Source organism: Excalfactoria chinensis, chromosome 1 (genome assembly GCF_039878825.1).
Source record: "Excalfactoria chinensis isolate bCotChi1 chromosome 1, bCotChi1.hap2, whole genome shotgun sequence".
Taxonomy (NCBI): Eukaryota; Metazoa; Chordata; class Aves; order Galliformes; family Phasianidae; genus Excalfactoria; species Excalfactoria chinensis.
In genome coordinates, this window is record NC_092825.1 from 59,958,943 (window position 1) to 59,975,327 (window position 16,385).

Genomic DNA, 16,385 nt, shown 5'->3' on the forward strand with positions numbered 1-16,385 from the left:
CTTTTTTGGTATTATTGAGACTCTTAATGTCACTCAAAATATATTTTCTAGATCTGATCTTTATGAGGTAATTGTTAACAGGTTTGTAATAGTGCTGAATGTGAAAGCAGCTTTATTGGGCAGCTAATTCAGGTTGAAAAAGAACCTTAAATGAAATTTAAGTTTATGAGCTTATATATACATACCTTTTACAAGCAATTTGCTTTTGGAGCAATAATACTTTACAATAGTTTACTCAACCATTGTCTGGTATTATTTAACGAAGTATGAATTAAGCTTTAAAATCAGAATTTAGATTTTGCTTTTAACTACAGCATGTGGAGCCTGTAGGTAAAGTGTGTTGAAGCTGACCAACAAATTACTGAAAGAAGCTGGATATATTCTCCATCCACATCTTGGTTTTGCTCTACCTTCTGAAACCATCTGAGGTTCTATAAAGTGACTTCTGGTTTCACAGCTTTTAGCAAGCTCTGGATATACCACAGTGTCAGTGGCTTCCAAATTCTTGACAACCACTAATAATGGTTGATTATCGTTTGCTCTATGTCAATTGAAGTTTCCTGTAAAAAACAAAATGGAATAAAAATAGAATAGTCTGACAGGCTAGAACATGGCTGCAACCATGAAATACATAGCTGTAACCTCATTATGAAAGCTGCCTTTCAATCCTTGTTAATAACTATTCAGTTATGAGTGAAAAGTCTTTTTTCAGTAATTGGGGCCCTCCTTTGTGAGCTGCAGAGATAATATATATACTACCTGTTCTGCAGACTTGAACAAGACTCTACATGTTGTTGAGAAATATTTTATTTGAATTTTCCATTTTCTAGATTTACAAGCCAACTTGGGACTGCAAACTCTGCATAATTTCTTTCTTATACTGTCAGCAGCATCTCAGACTCCTGAAGCCAAATTCTGCTTTCAGTTTCACGTGAATCACTGGAGCCTGGAGTTGCACATATGTGGCTGAGAGCAGAACTGATAGAGTCGTGTTGTGCTGATAGCCTCGTGCTTGTCATTTTGTTAACAAACCTGCCATTAATGTGCAAGACAGAAGGCATTCCAGCTCATTTTCCAATTTCCTAACATGATTACCTTGATCTTTTGGTCTAACAGAAATTGAAACATTGTCCCTTCTCATCTCGGTTTCTACCCTTAACATCAGTCAATGTGAATGACTAGTTGAAAACAGCAAATAAGCTAAATTTAAAGGAAAAAAAAAATAGTGTTTTTATCGCCACATTTTTGGAGAAGAGCAGTTTCAAAAAAATTAAGCTGTTTTTATTCTTCCTTTAACATTTTCACACCCTGTATAGGAGGTATCTATTATTCCCTTTATTATATGATTGTAGGACAAATGTATTGGACCAAATCAAAATATATAGACAGACAATCTAGGACAGATCATAGCCAGCATTAATTGATAGGGATGCCTGCTTGAGAGACATAAAGGGAGGTGCACATTTTCTCTGGTGTATTTAATAACTGCCAAATATCAATGGAGTGTTTGTACTGAATATTTGGAATTCAGTAGAGCCAAAAAAACCCCAAAACTATGCCACCATCCAACACATATTTTATAACACTGCAGTTGAAAATATTGCTATAAAAGTATTTTCTCTCGCCTATGAAATCTGATCTTTTCTGACTTATAAATGCATACAATAAAAGCGGATTTGAAGTTCATAAAAGCAGTAAGGTATGTTAAATAAATGGGAGCTGAGTAGAATATAATTCTTGTATCACACTCATTTTAACTGCTTAATCAGTGGAGGTGCCACAGACTACAGCAATGAACATCTGGCTGTAAATATAATCTATATAGCATAGCTTGCTTTGATTATGGTTTTGTTTGTTTTCTTTGTGTTTGTTTTTTTTTTTTTTTCCCTGATTTAATATGGGTAGTGTTAGTGCTGTGTTTGAGGCGCTGCACTGTATTGGCCATTTGCTTTGAGAGCTATTTGTTATTTTTTCTACTGTTTTTGAGAGTCAGAAGAAGAATCCCTTGCAAACTTTTCATGGTGATCTTAGCTCATAGCAGAGTATTTGCCTCTGGTTTTCCTGTGTTGGAGATTTTCCTAAATGCTTTCTGCCAATTCTGCTAACCAGAGCAGCTCCATCTGCTCTGCCAGCTACTACTGGTGTTCTGCAGAGGTCAGAAGTATGCCAAGAGCCAGTGTCCAGCTCTGCTCCTGTCACTAATGAGCTTGAGAGAACCAGGTAGCTACAAGAATGCAGTGAAACGTGTCCTAAAAGTGCCCTGGACGTCTTGAAGAAGTGAGTGTGTATTCAAGTGTGATTAACTTCAATCACTCTTCAGTCTTTTGAGAGGGAGTTTTGAGTTGATCAAGTAATTTCTCTTTTTATTTCAATCTGATTAAGTACCTTTTTTATTTTTGAAAGCAGTAGGACTTTATGCATTTTTTCTGAAACAAAGCTGTGCCTGCTTGACTTGGGACTAAGGTGTTTAGTCTCAGCTGCTCTGGTTAATTTTCTCTTTCCCAGAGATAGCTGCATTTCTATTTGTACTTCTACTGTAGGGCTGAGAATATCCTATGAATGCTAAGGACTCAATGCAATAATTGATCTGTAAATAGAGTGTGAATAGGAGAAGAGTATTTATTACCTACACACCTGCCCCATTAACACATGCCTGCTGTTCCCCCACCTCAAGTAACCTGACAGACACAGATGACTGAAGATCTTCAGTTGTTCCTGTCTGTGGGTTGATGCATGCTGTCAGATAGAGAGACTGTTCAAATGATCTTGGCACTAATTGCATATAAATGTACTTTCCAACAATAGGGAGAGTGCTGTAGCTGCAGAACTAACTTCGATGAACAACAGTTATGGAAATAAAATTTCTTTTCATGGAATCCAACTTAAATGTACATTTTGTTGATTTTGTTTTGACATTTTTGGCAGTGTATCTTAAAGGTAGAGAAAACTTGAGTCTTTTCTTGTTGTTACCGAAACTAGAACATGAAAGCTGCTTTTTCTGGCTTTGCAAAGGCTTCGGGAAAGAGTCACTCCACAAAAAGAAACTGCATTTGGATCTAACACGAGTAGCATTATCAAATGCACAAGAAAATAGCACAGGTGCTTTGTGTTTCCTTTTTTTTTTTGAGCCTTGATTTGATGTAGAAGGTTTTGGAGTATCATCAATTGATCAATAAAACATGTTAGACCGCATGCTATTACTGATTAATTCACACCTTTGGTACACAGTAAGAAACAAGGTGAAGCCTGGTGTCTATAAAGGGACTTGCTAAGTGCGTTAGCCAGTTGTCTGCTAATGTGTGTAGTATGTCTCTGAGGACCACCGCAGTGATCCCAGCCTCAGCAGCCTGGTATACCCACAGCATCTGTAGGACTCAGCAACATGACAGGTAAAGGGGGTGTCCAGTTGGTGAGCCTTCTTCGGGACTTGTCTGGGGACTGGGACAGTATGCTGAGGAAAAATAATCCTGGACTTTTAGAAAAATAACTAAAGCTGTTTTTTGTTTTTGGTTTTTGCCTTCTATGCATGAACTTTCGATTTTGTGTACTTAAAGATTCAGTACAGTTTCAAAAAGGACTCTTATAAAAAGAGTTTTGCCTTTTTTTTTTTTACTTCTAATTCAGATTCCAGAAACGCTGGCAGCACACTGTAATAGCTGCTTTTCTCCCTGCCTCTGATATTAGATGAGCCTTAATCATCCCCAAGTAGCCAGATTGTAGCAGTTATATTTCCATAACTTCTCACTCTTTTAATCTCCCCCCAAATTTAAAATGTTGTGGAGGCACTTCTGAATTTTGCCAAAAAGGGGTGGGACATTTTCCTTGTGCTCCCATTTCCTGGCCAGGTCTGCAAGTTTTGCCTTTTTTAAGGAGCTCAGGAGACCCAAGTCCTCGGTAACCCCCTGAGGGGGCTTTACAGGTGCATGAGCCATTGAGCCACGAAGGTGCTACCTTGGACCTCAGACTCTCCTCACCAGGGGTGTCAGCAGCCTGTGTTGGTGAGGCTGCATATTTTCAGCAAACTTGCGTTTTCACAAAGCTTAAGATGGAATTTAAGTACCTAAACACAGGCATCTGGCTCCCAGTTGGCCTTCCTGAGACTGCCCCATGGAACTGGGGAGTAGGATGGGACCCTTTAGAGATGAGATTCTTCCACAAGTAGCAGTTGGAGGCCAAGGGGAAGATGTCAGGGAACCACAAGTGGCACCAAGGTCTGTAATTAGACAACTTGGTTACACCTTTGTTGTCTTATAGGCTGAGCCCTGCGAAGATGGCTATAGAGAACAGGGGCTGCGGTGACATGATGCACAGGGGGAAACATAACTGTGCCTGAGTACTAATTCAATTTATTGCCAAATTTATTTCTGGAAAAGCTGTTTTCAAATCAATTTTGTACATCATAGTATTTTATTTATTTATTTATTTTGCTCCTGATATATTCATGAGTGTTTGGCATACTGTGCATATTAGTAGTTTTGAGAGAAGCGACGTTAATACCTATTAAGTTCAGTCCGAAACTGTGTGGCATTGTTACTTACCTCCAGTCATGTAATTTATTGAACTTGCAAAACTTAAGTTCTTGAGTGCTGTGACTAATTATAAGATTGGAAATTAATCCAGAAGTGGAAATTACAGCCATACTTGAAAATGTCTCACAGCCAACCTCGATCATTTTCAAATGCTTTTATCCACAGGTCTGTATGAGGAGATCCGCCAGTGCCGTGAGGCCTGTGGAGAAGCTCACATGAAAACAATCCTAGCAACAGGTGAACTAGGGTCCCTTGCTAATGTCTACAAAGCCAGTATGATCGCTATGATGGCAGGTAAATATAAGTCATCTTCTTTTTTAGCTAAAAGTTTAGTTTTGCCTATAGTAGGCAAAAATTGTTATGCAGGAATTACTGAAGTTGCAGGTGTAGTAATGAAGTGTCATTTGTTTTGTATAATGAACAAAAAGCTATGAAATGTTTAATAACACTTAGAACTGATAAACAGCAAGATTTGTGGGAAAAATAGCATTTGTTTTCAAATGTCTGATCTTTGGTATTTTTAATAAGGGCACATACACTTGGGACAGATGCACATTATCCATGTAGTGTCACCCAAAACAGGAGTACTTAGCATAAGTCTTCTCAGTGAAGTGGCCAACTACATTTATAACAGGCTCACAACCCACCTACCCATGCTACAAAACCATGACAGAGCGTACAGATGTAGCATGGGCAGGTGGGTTGTGAGCCTGTTATTAATGTAGTTGGCCACTTCGCTGAGAAGACTTATGTACTCCTGTTCTGGGTTTGTGATCATTCCTAATCACCTCTACAAGATTGTGGTTTGAGTAACCCACCTATGCTGGAGACTCATCAAGGCGAATAGCACCAGTGCTGCAGCAGGTGCTGGAATGCTCTAGGTTATAACTGCTTTTCACTGGCATGCTCAAAAGTGGGACACTTAATACTGACAGTTAAGTGACATTCAGTTTTACCTACTTTAAACAAGACTTCAGGACTGTCCTTTGGACTCTGTTCTAAACATCTGCTTCTTCCACCATACTTGAAAGAGGGCTCTTCAACTGCATTGGCAAAGGGAAATGTAAGGATAACCTGAAAACCACTGTAAGCCCATGTTCTAACTAAACTTTGGGTCATTTCTGTTGATATTTTTTTTTTCTACCATAAGCTCTTCAGACCTGGAATTTCTTATTTTAGAGGAAGAAAAGGTCATTTGAGTGTCTTGTCTGTATTTAAATAAAGATTCAACTTGCAGCTGACCTCCTTGTCTTTTTACACAGTGCTATGCTTATCTACCTTAGATGGAATGAGAGTGGAATGAGAGGCTTCTTTTGCTTTTTACTTGCTCAGCTACAAAGTCAATTAGGATCATTAAGTACATAGTAAAGGTATTACGCTAATAAATATCATTTCTAATTATAATCTTTTTTTTTTTTTTTTAAAGAAATTCAGACTGTAAAGCATTAGAACATTTTCAGATTTTTCGCTGGTGTAGTTTTTTTGAAATACAGCAGATGGCCCTATTGTTAATGATTTTCCTTGCATGGTTATTTCTTTTACAAGATACCTCGCCATACGAGTATGTGCTGTAATTCCCTTATTTCAGTCTCTTGCTTTTTCTTTGTGGGTAAGTGTAAAAATAAGAATGTATACACACGCATTGAAAGCTAAATTTTCAAATTCTGACTTGTCAGAGTAGCTGAGAACCTCAAATTCCAGATATTTGTTTGATTTGCATACTTGTAATATTTTGGGGAGAAAGAAACTTGGCACGGTAGGTTTGAGCTCTCTCTTTTGTGACCATATGTTTTTACAACTGGTGCTCTGATTTAAATGAAAGAAAGAAAAGAAGATTTAGCTGATCTTGTGGGTGTGCCAGATCCTGGGGACTTTTATTTGAAATAAATGTAAAAAAGCAGCACCTCTGATAAACCTGATACTAGTGATTAATCATACGTGAGGAAATGAGTTACACAGTATATTGGATTTGATTGCAAAACTGGCTTTAGAAGTTCTTTTCTACCTCTGGCCACTTGTTCTTGTCCTTGAACCAAAATTTGCTTCTCCTTCAGTTATGTTGTTAGAAGTGCTCAGTAAAACTGAGTAATCAAAATTGATAGCTGAAACTTACTTCAGAAAGGGACAACTAGTTTTGGTGGGTTTTTTTAGATTGATTATGTTTTGTTTTTTTCTTTTAAAACTGTCACCACCCTAGGAACCTAGTTTACTGCCTTGCCTTTCATGCAGTTGTATTAGTGCAAGTGAGTATGTGGCATACAGTCCTTAACCTGCTTTCACTGTGCAGTGCATAATGCAAGTCTACCGTGCAGGGAGTACAAAATCATAGCCTTACATATGTTCACATTACCTTTGAGCATACACACTCACATGTAGGTCCTGAAGCACTGTGCTGTCGCAGCATGTTTTTAAAATACGTGTACATAGGTAGCTTCAAAAGTAATGCCTCCTATTTGTTTCCAGGGAAACTACAACAGATACAAAGAGCACGATAGCACTATTTGACAGAGCAAATTCTCAGCTACAAAACATTGCTTTTCAACGTGTTGCTACCATTAAGTTTGCATTTTCACCAGAAATAAACCAGCATGCATACTGTACTCTACAAAAATCTGCACCAGCAAAGGTGACTCACTGTTGCTGTCACCACTACTGAAGCGCACCATCCACCACCTCGCTGTGCTCACATCCACTGTTTTGTCTCCATAAACATTCAGCAAGTGTTGATGAATGTCAATGGGTGCCATTTTTTCTGCATGGAGGAATTCCATGACACCCCTTTGCTACATTCACACTTCCATATCTGACGCCATTTTGTCAGACTGCCCTTCCTGCTGCCGTGTGTCAAACAGCAACAAAATATAGTGGAATATTGTCAGGAAGATTCAGCCTCTACTGCTTTGCCACCAATATCCAACTTTGATGTTGTAGGCCAGCATAATAAAATAGCAGACGCTACTTCAGATCAGCTCTCAGATTTCCCGTCTGTCTCAGTTGTGAGACTCAGAAAGCTGGGGACAAAAGAGTGTCACAGTGCAGATTTAGCAATAGCCACGTGATTAAAAAGCTTGCCTGGGATGTCTGGCACCTGAGCTCACTGACTGAGGTCTCCCTTACAAAGGTGAGTTTTATTTGTGTTTGCAAGTAAGCGTCTCAGTCCCTCCTTATAAAATTACTCTGCTTTTCACAAAGCAATTATCCGAGCAGGGAATATAACACAGATGACTCTCAAGTAACTTTCCAAAATTTCTGTACAGTCATCCTTGTGCTGGTGTGTGCACAAGGAGTGATGATGTGTGCTAGGAGGAACAAGTTCCATTCAGTCTAATTCAGCTTCCAAGTAGGGGGTCAGCAGCACAGCTGGCTGACTTGAAAAGGCATGCCAAAACATTGAGTAGTGTGAAAAGTCTGCACCTTCACATTGGCTGGAATTTTAAAATAATACTAAGAGCCATGTTCAGGCTGGAGTGGTGTGCCTGTGCACTTCTACATTCAGAAGTGTTTGCATCGACTATGTCTGCAGGCAAGCAGCTGTGCTCTGGAGCACAGTTTTTTGCCCATGAAAGAGCCTGAGCCCATCAGGACATGCAGCTCCCAGCAGTGCACTGGAGGCCAGGGACAGCTGTAGAAAATGCAGTTTGTACAACATTCTTGTTGGGAAACTATGGGGAAAAAGGGTGTCTTCATGGCGAATTTGATAATAATTTGCTTCTATTTGAAGCAAATACGATAATTTGTGTCTTTTTGGTTCATTCTGTGTCTGAAACCATATCTCTCCTAGATAACATGCCTACTTTTTCTTCTTTCCCTAGCACACTACGTAGAGAAAAAGACATTGGAATGGAAATAGGCAACTCGTTCTCTTAAAGTCCTTTAAGCAATCCTTTTACATATTTGACTGACATGCTAAAAATTATTCTGGAATATTTAAGTATCTATTTCTGAGTGCTGTTCTGAAAGAGGCTGACAGCCCTCTAAGGACAGTGAGTCAGCTAGCAAGAATAATTCTTGCAGTGCTAAGGAGGGGATAATGAAGAAGGTAAGAAGTGCACAGCAGTGGATCTGTGTCACTACCAAAGAAGCACATTGTTTTCAGAAAGCTGAGATAAAGTCTCAGAGGCAAATCAGGGAATTTTTGTTCATAGTTTGTACTGTCCACTGCCATTTTTGGGGCATCTTAATATCTTTACGGAGGGTTTGAATGTATGGGCTTCCCAAGGGCATCAGACTGCCTCTTTGATGCAACCAGAAAGTTTACAGACGCTGAGCAGAGCGAACTAATTAGTGATTTTCAGCATCTCATTTGATTGAAGTCCATCTCTATGGGAGAAACACAAATGTACATCATTGTAACCTCTTCAGGAAACGGTTCTGAGGAACATGAATAGGAGTTCTTGGCTCCCCAGTACTAGTGGGAACTGCAGTATGTTTCTTCATCTTGTTGTCTTTAAAAACAAAAACAAACCACAAACAGATCCTGTTCACTGTTTTGCTGTGACAGGGTGACAGGTTTTTTTATTGTTACATTTTTTGACACAAACTATATGATAAAGTGCCAAGGAAGCCAGATAAGGAAAGGGGAAGATGGTAAACATGCAGCAGGAAAGGAAAGCTTCAGTAAAGATGCATATGATTTAGTTACATAAAGTTTTTATTTTGGAAAGTTAGGTTTTAGCAATATTACTTATTTACAAAAACTTTATTATTTTACATAAGAATTTACGTTAATTAAGGAGGGAGAGGTGGAGGAAGTGACTAAGTAAATGTGCATTGCTTTAAAAGTGAAAACTTCTGTGTCTTTAACTGAGAACTGGTCTCCACAGTACACTTCATGTACCTCATTCTTTGGGATTTTGAGAGAAATGCATCAGTGGCATATGAGAGGTACTTGCTTTCGTTATAAGTAACCAAACAAGTACTTATGTAAATATCAGGAAGAAGAGATGTATGCTCACCGGTAGTTCTACTAAACATATAGATTTCAAACATTTTTTTGTAGGTCATGAAGTAGTCAAATAAGCTGAGATACTGACTCATAAAAATTGAATTTAGAAAGGGAATGAGTTAGTGCTAAAAGAACTCTAACATCTAGACTTTCTAGTATAAAGAAGCATGCAAAAATAATCAAAAGATGGCTGAGGCAATAAAATCTCTCATGCCAACAGGCCAGAAGAAGAAGATTAGACCACGTGGAATCTGCAGACATAAATTTGGAGATGCTTTGATACTTTTAATTCCAAAATGAGCGGAAATAATATAGCTATCATTTTCACAGCAGAACCTAAAGCAACAAATAGGCCGTCTTTGTCTTAGCTCTAGGGAGAAACTGGCTGAGAACTGTCCTATTCAGTCTTTGTTTCTGAATGCAGAGACGCAAGAGTTCCCCTAAGAAAACTCATGACACAAAAGTACTGATTGAAAAGGTTTCCTTAAAAGTCCTGAAGATCAAAATATCCTACCACACAAAAAGCTTGTCCTGAGTTAAGAAAAGATATAAAAGTTTAGTGAATAAATGAAGAGGGTCCAAGAAATATGGTTTGGAACATCCCCTAGCTACATAGCTCTAAATGAGATTTCTGTATGGTAATTAATGTTGCGGATCCAATTTTAGCATGAGTAATGGGAACACAAATTCTGAAGTACCAGTAACTGTTGCTGTTTTGAGCACTGTCTTATAAAGATTTGTTTGGAGCCAGGATGGGTGTTGTGGCTTTAAACATTTGAGTGTTAGGGATACATTTTATACTATTGGCTGTGGGCTGCCATAGGCTGAAGCAAAAGTTCTGCCAAGCAAATGTCTAGCGTAAAGTAAAGAAGTGAAGAGACTAAACCAGCAAAATTTGATTGAGAAGCTAGACATGCTTTGTGCAGATAATACTAATGTAGGAAATAAGACTGATGCATAAATAATAATGGTTGGCACTTAGGCAACACTTTACATTTTCAACGTACATGCAGACATTAGCAGAATAAATCTCACAACAGCTCTGTGAAGTATGAGGCGAAGATTGTAATGGTCAAGACTGAAGTCAACCTGAAGTCAGTTGTAAAACTTCAAATCCTGTCTTTACACCAGAGGTTGAAGATTCCATTCAGTAGCATTTCAGCTGTATTGCATTTAAAGAAAAATATAATTTAATTATGTCAGCATTCAGCTGTAACTTGATACCAGTAAGACAGGTATTAGAGCCCAAAGCAAATGAAAGGTGAATTGGGTGGAGGCTTGGTAGTAGAAATGAAAAATGATTTCAGTTTGTCTCTTTTTACAGATCTCAAACACAACCAACTATATTGAGTTTACTGTGTATATGTAAAAGGTTCACTTTGCTTTGTAAAGAGACAGTCAGAAATTAGCAGTCACGTGTGTCTGTCATGTTTCTAAAGCAGACCAGATCAAAACTGTCAGTTCCTTTCTACAGCAGTGAATAATCTTTGAGTGCTTTCCAAGGTGACTGATGATGCTAAGCTCTGGCTTAGAGTATAAGCCTGGAGGCAAACTAGTCAGTCCTCAGTCTCTGAATGTATGGTTAGAGGACTTACTCTCAGACTGGTGAGTAGGTCTATCTGTCTCAGTCACAATCTGGTCATGGTTTGCTCTCTCTCTCCCCAGTGAAGCAGGACCAAGGGCATCCAAGCTGCAGCATCGATTACTTGTTGTGCTGTCTTGACTGAGCTGCGTTCACTGCAAGGATGTTGAAATGCATTGTGTTCTTGCACTGCCTGCTTTCTTCAGTGAACAAAGCACAGTGCAGAGAGAGTTCTACTTGTATTACCAAATGGTAGAGAAAAATCCCAATTTTCTTTGACTGTGATCTTCTGGCAGTACAGATTAGATTTATTATGGGCTAAATTTCTGAATTCCTTTAGTTTAGCAAGAGTGCATTATATGATGTTTTTGTCGGCCCTCTTCTATCTGGATATTAGCAGAAAATACCTCATTTGTACAAAGATCTGCCCGTTCCTTCAGATTTTTTAGATACATTTGAACTTTTAGAGTTGGAGCTACTTCAGCTCTTTGCACTGTAAGAATGCAGTGTTACACATATGTTTAGGATCATCACCTTGGGTAGTGTCTCGCAACGTAGAAGTGGTTGCAGTGTGGCCACTGTAAGATGTTCATCAGGACAGTATTTAACAGTATTGAATCATTAGTTGTTGATAACTTCACTGTGTTTGCTGCAGTGCATGTCTTGCATTCTACATAGTCTGCATTTTCACAGCTCTGGTTAACATTGCTGAAAGTTCACTGGAAGGAATGAATATAAAACATGCTATGAAAAACAAGATCGAGAGCAGGTGATGAAGCAAGTGTCATTCAGAAGTTTGAATGATATTATGAAATAAAAAAGGTTTAGGATTAGGAGTTAGATCAACACGTGTTCTTGGCAACACGGAAAGTCTTGAGTGGGGAAAGAAAAAGAAGAAAGAGCAAGAGAAAAAGAGAGAAAGAAAAAGAAGAGGAAAAAGAAAAAGGAAAAGAAAAAGCGCAGTAGTATAAAAATGCAGATAACTGCATGTTTAGTAAGACAGTACAAGGATGCTCCCTTAAATGATGTAATTGCCTACAAGCTTAGCAGTGATATTGCAGCTAATCACTAGACATAATGTAGGTGCAATAGATAAGCTTGGAGTTGGAAAGTTATAACAGTGCAATCACAATACCCTCAGGTTTGGATTGCTGATGAGGGTCCAAGCAAAGAGTAGTAACACAAGTCCAGAGTTGGGCTTGAATAAAGCAGACCTGGAAAGAATGCAAAATGAGACTTAAAAATCAACTTGGAACTCAATTATGTATGTATAGGGAATCAGAAGTAAAGGAATCATTAAGAAACACTGGTGTAGGCTCTAATGAAAAGTCTTACTTGTAAAGTCTAAAGAGCAGCAGAACCCTGTATGTGTAATATGCAAGAGAAACAAAAATGTTGAAGAAAATACATAGAAGCTTTGAGAGGACAGCAGTTTTAGTGTAGAAGCCTGAATGTGTTTGCAGCCATAGATGGGGGGAGATAGTTATCTGAGGTTGTTCATATTTGCTGTACCAGGATGCCTGGTGACTCAGATTTCTAATTTTGTGAAATGTCTATTCTATTAATGGTGTTTTTCTGTAATCAGAAATAGGAATATAAGCCTCTACTCAGGTCAGAGAAGAAATGCCAGTGCAAAAACAGATGACGTTCATGAGCTCATTACCTGTTTATTTGATTTTCATCGTCCGTAACACTACTTGACTTTCCCTCCACCATTTACAAATAGAGACTGTAGTATTTCTAGCTAAGTCAGGAAACCAGAAGATGGGTAGAATTGCTTGAGAAAGCAGAATGGATCCTGGCTTGCTTTCACCTTTGACAACTCAGTTAACTTCTCTGTTTTTCCATGCATAAAACTGACATTGCACATAGGGCTTTAGTGAGGTCTAGTAAATTAAGATACAAGCAGAAGCATCATTAGATACTGCTGTCATTAGAAGGAGTAAATTTTCCCTGTCTGCACATGAAAATGGAATACCCTTGCTGACAGTTGAAATTAGGAAGTTGAGCAAGAGAAATTCTAGGAATGTTCTGGTGGGAGCTTATGACTGTGATTTCCCTGCACAGCCAATCCTGGCAATGACATTGTAGATGGGAACTGGCACAGCTTGCGTCAGTACTCGAGGGTGATGGCATTGTGTACTGCAAAATTGACTGGTACTGTCCATAGCTGCAGAGGTCACCCCCCTTCCACCATTTTAATAGCACTCTACACAAGGTAGGAGAGATTTTCCATGTCTCCTCTATGTCTCTTTTGCTGTGCTTTACTGTTCTGGCATATCAGAAGAGTTTGAATCCCCATCTGCAGATTTCAGCAACTTGACCTATGAGAAGGTAACCATTTACACTTCAGCCTCTGAAACTAGTGTGAAATAGATTACAGTGAGCAGGCAGGTACTGACAGTGTGGCATACTGCTGGGAGGGGTCAGCCTTCTATTAACGAATTATCCTAAATGCCTGGGTAGTGTTTTTCTTTTGCTGATAGTCAAGATCTTCGCAAAGCATGTTAATTAAGGAATATCTAAATGGTATACTTTCAATTTACAACAACTGATGCAGAGAGGTAAGAAGGCACCCCTGTTGCGTTAATTTTCCCCATGAATGAAACCTTGTTTCTATGTTAAATAATTTGTTAGAATTTGAATTAAAACTTTTGAACTTTCGTATCGCCTCAGACTCAGAAATCGTTGCACAGTGAATAGTTCTAGTCAAACATACCATCAAAATAACACGGCTTCATAGCAAAAACCTTTGCGTCTGTGAAGCTCTGATACTGAAGGTAATGGTTTGAGAGAATGCAATTTTAAAACATGGAAATATTATGTAAAATCAATAGATGCACAGGGTACTATTTATTTCTCTGATATTTCAGGTTGTTTTCTTTTATTGTGTTAGCAGCAGGTGCTAAATTCCACTAAACAAGTGAAAAATAGAAATAAATATTTAATTTACCATATCTATCAATTATACAAAATTGGCTTATGAAATATTAAAGTATCTTTTAAGAGATTGCAAGTAGAACACCACTTTGAAAACACAGTCCCTTAACAGCAACTTAATATAGATGTGGAAATAAACTAAGCATGATTTTAGGGTTGTAGGTCCTGGAATTTTTTTTCCATTGATTTTAAAGTGGCAGGGCCTGATGAGTTCTTCACAGAAAGAATGGTGAGGTGCTGGAATAGGCTGCCCAGAGAGGCTGTGGATGCCTCATCCCTGGAGGTATTCAAGGCCAGGTTGGATGGGGTGCAGGGCAGCCTGGTCTAGTATTAAATGTGGAGGTTAGCAGACCTGCCTGCAGCAGTGGGGCTGTAGCTTGGTGATCCTTGAGGTCCTTTCCAACCCAAGCCATTCTATGATTCTATAAAATTATTTTGAAGAATACATTCACAATAGTAGAATGTGAAATTAGTTTTCTAAGCAGAAAGGTATTGAATGGAAAAATACACTGGAAATGCATGATCTTAAATGTGAATAGGCCATTTTGAAACACTCTTAGACACTCATTCAGACAAACCCATTTACCCATCGGGAACAGGAATGCTGTGAAAAACAAAGAAGCGTACCAAAAGTTAGACACATATAAGCAAATTCCGTACTGAGACATTAAAGTGGGTCAAAAATCAGTTGTATGAAACAATTTTGTCTTTGGAAGATTGTGGATTGTGTTCTTACCAGTAAGATGGATCTTAAAACATACTGAGATCAATATAAAGGCACCCACTAAATTTTAACAGATCAGTACCTAATAGTGCTGACACAGTATTTCCAGGCACTACTTCATTAAGTGCAGGGAAGCAGGCTGAATATGCAAGCTTACTGCTGGGTTGCATGTTACTACAAACAAATTCCTTGCTGAGCTAAATAGGACTGATTATTTGATTGCAAGCATTTAAGCTTGCATTTAACAGCTTCCATATGTTTTTAACTGGAATTTAAAAGGTCATCTTCATAGAGTTTGTCAGTCTTCTCTCAAAGGAAAATATTTCTATCAGAATATGACAGTACAGTATAGTATTTTTCACCATATCTTCACCACAGCTTTTCCCAACTTGCTCCATTTTTGGTGAGCTGTGAAGGGGACAGAACTTTGTTGGTAAGTACTTTGATGGCTTCATCTGTCTTGCAGACTTTCTCTGCTCCTTGATTCATAGCACCAAAGGATAACCCTTGCTGGGAAGATGTTGGAAGGAATGGAAGATACTTCTGTCTTTGATACAGTACTTTGGAATTTCAACCTGTGGGAAATGCTTCTGGTTTATATCTTTTAAAATTAGTTTTGTCAAATCAGAGACTGATAGATAAATAATTTTTAATGTTAACATCTCTCAGATAAGGCAATATCTAGTTTCTGACTATGTGTACTTTATTGTTACCCTACTGCATTTGCTTTTTCAGAGCTTCCATTAATAGTCCTGCTTTTGAGTGGAATTTTCAAGGACAAGGATGACAGCAAAGTCCATGGTCCAGGACAAGTCAACAGGCATCTGACATCTGATTGCCTTTTGCTGCTTTGATGTCTCTCTCCCTCTAGCACTTCTGGTATAGAGTGACTTTCCCTGCAGTGTACTGATTTCTCAAGCTGATTTCCTGAGTTCTCAGTAAATCTAAGGTGTAGAAAAGCTTCCTCCTTGTTGATGTCAGAACTTTGCAAGCAAAAACTCTTCCTTCTACAAACTTTGGCACTACACTGCCAATGCAATGTCCAGCTGATAAGCCTGTCTCAAACACTGTAGCAGCAAAGTTTTGCAGTTTATCAGGAAGATTTGTTAATTCATCTCTAAAGAACTGAAAAGGAAACAAATGGAGATGTTCCATATTCCATGCAGCACATTAAACTTAAATTATGCAAAAGGAAATTATGAATCATGTATCTTCAGAAGCATCCTTCCCACTGGTCCTGGAAAATGGACATGCAGGGAGCTCAAGGGAAATGCAAAGCCTTACACATAAATGGAGCTTTGACAGGAGCCCAAACCTCAAGATGAGAAAGCATCTTGGTAGGGTATGATGGAAAAAGTGCTACGTTTCTCCAGGCCTCCAGATGTCAGCATGAGGAAAGGTAGCATTAGTATGTGCTACTTTGGTAACAAGACCCTATGTGCTCTTGATAGCTAACTGCTTATATTGTTGTAATGGGGAACAGTTTGTGGCCTCTCTGGATGTAACCAGATTTAGCTTATGAGCAGTTTCCTTGGTTATGATCGCAGTGCAGATGCAGCTTTGAGCAGGCCCCTCTGGGACCTTCAGCTGGATGGGTGCTGTGCTAAGGTAGCCGTGCCATTTTCAGCCATTTCCAGCACCTGGATTAGAATTACAGCTTGCTTA

The 16,385-nt window shown here is 38.7% G+C and overlaps 1 protein-coding gene across 1 annotated transcript in view; it reads left to right on the plus strand.

The window, feature by feature from the left end:
- The window catches only part of DERA (deoxyribose-phosphate aldolase), a 52,207-nt gene that overhangs the window by 15,815 nt on the left and 20,007 nt on the right, over positions 1-16,385 (plus strand). Inside the window, exon 6 of the mRNA XM_072348260.1 lies at positions 4,695-4,823. Coding sequence (XP_072204361.1) covers positions 4,695-4,823 — 129 coding nt within the window. The remainder of the gene's footprint in view (positions 1-4,694; positions 4,824-16,385) is intronic.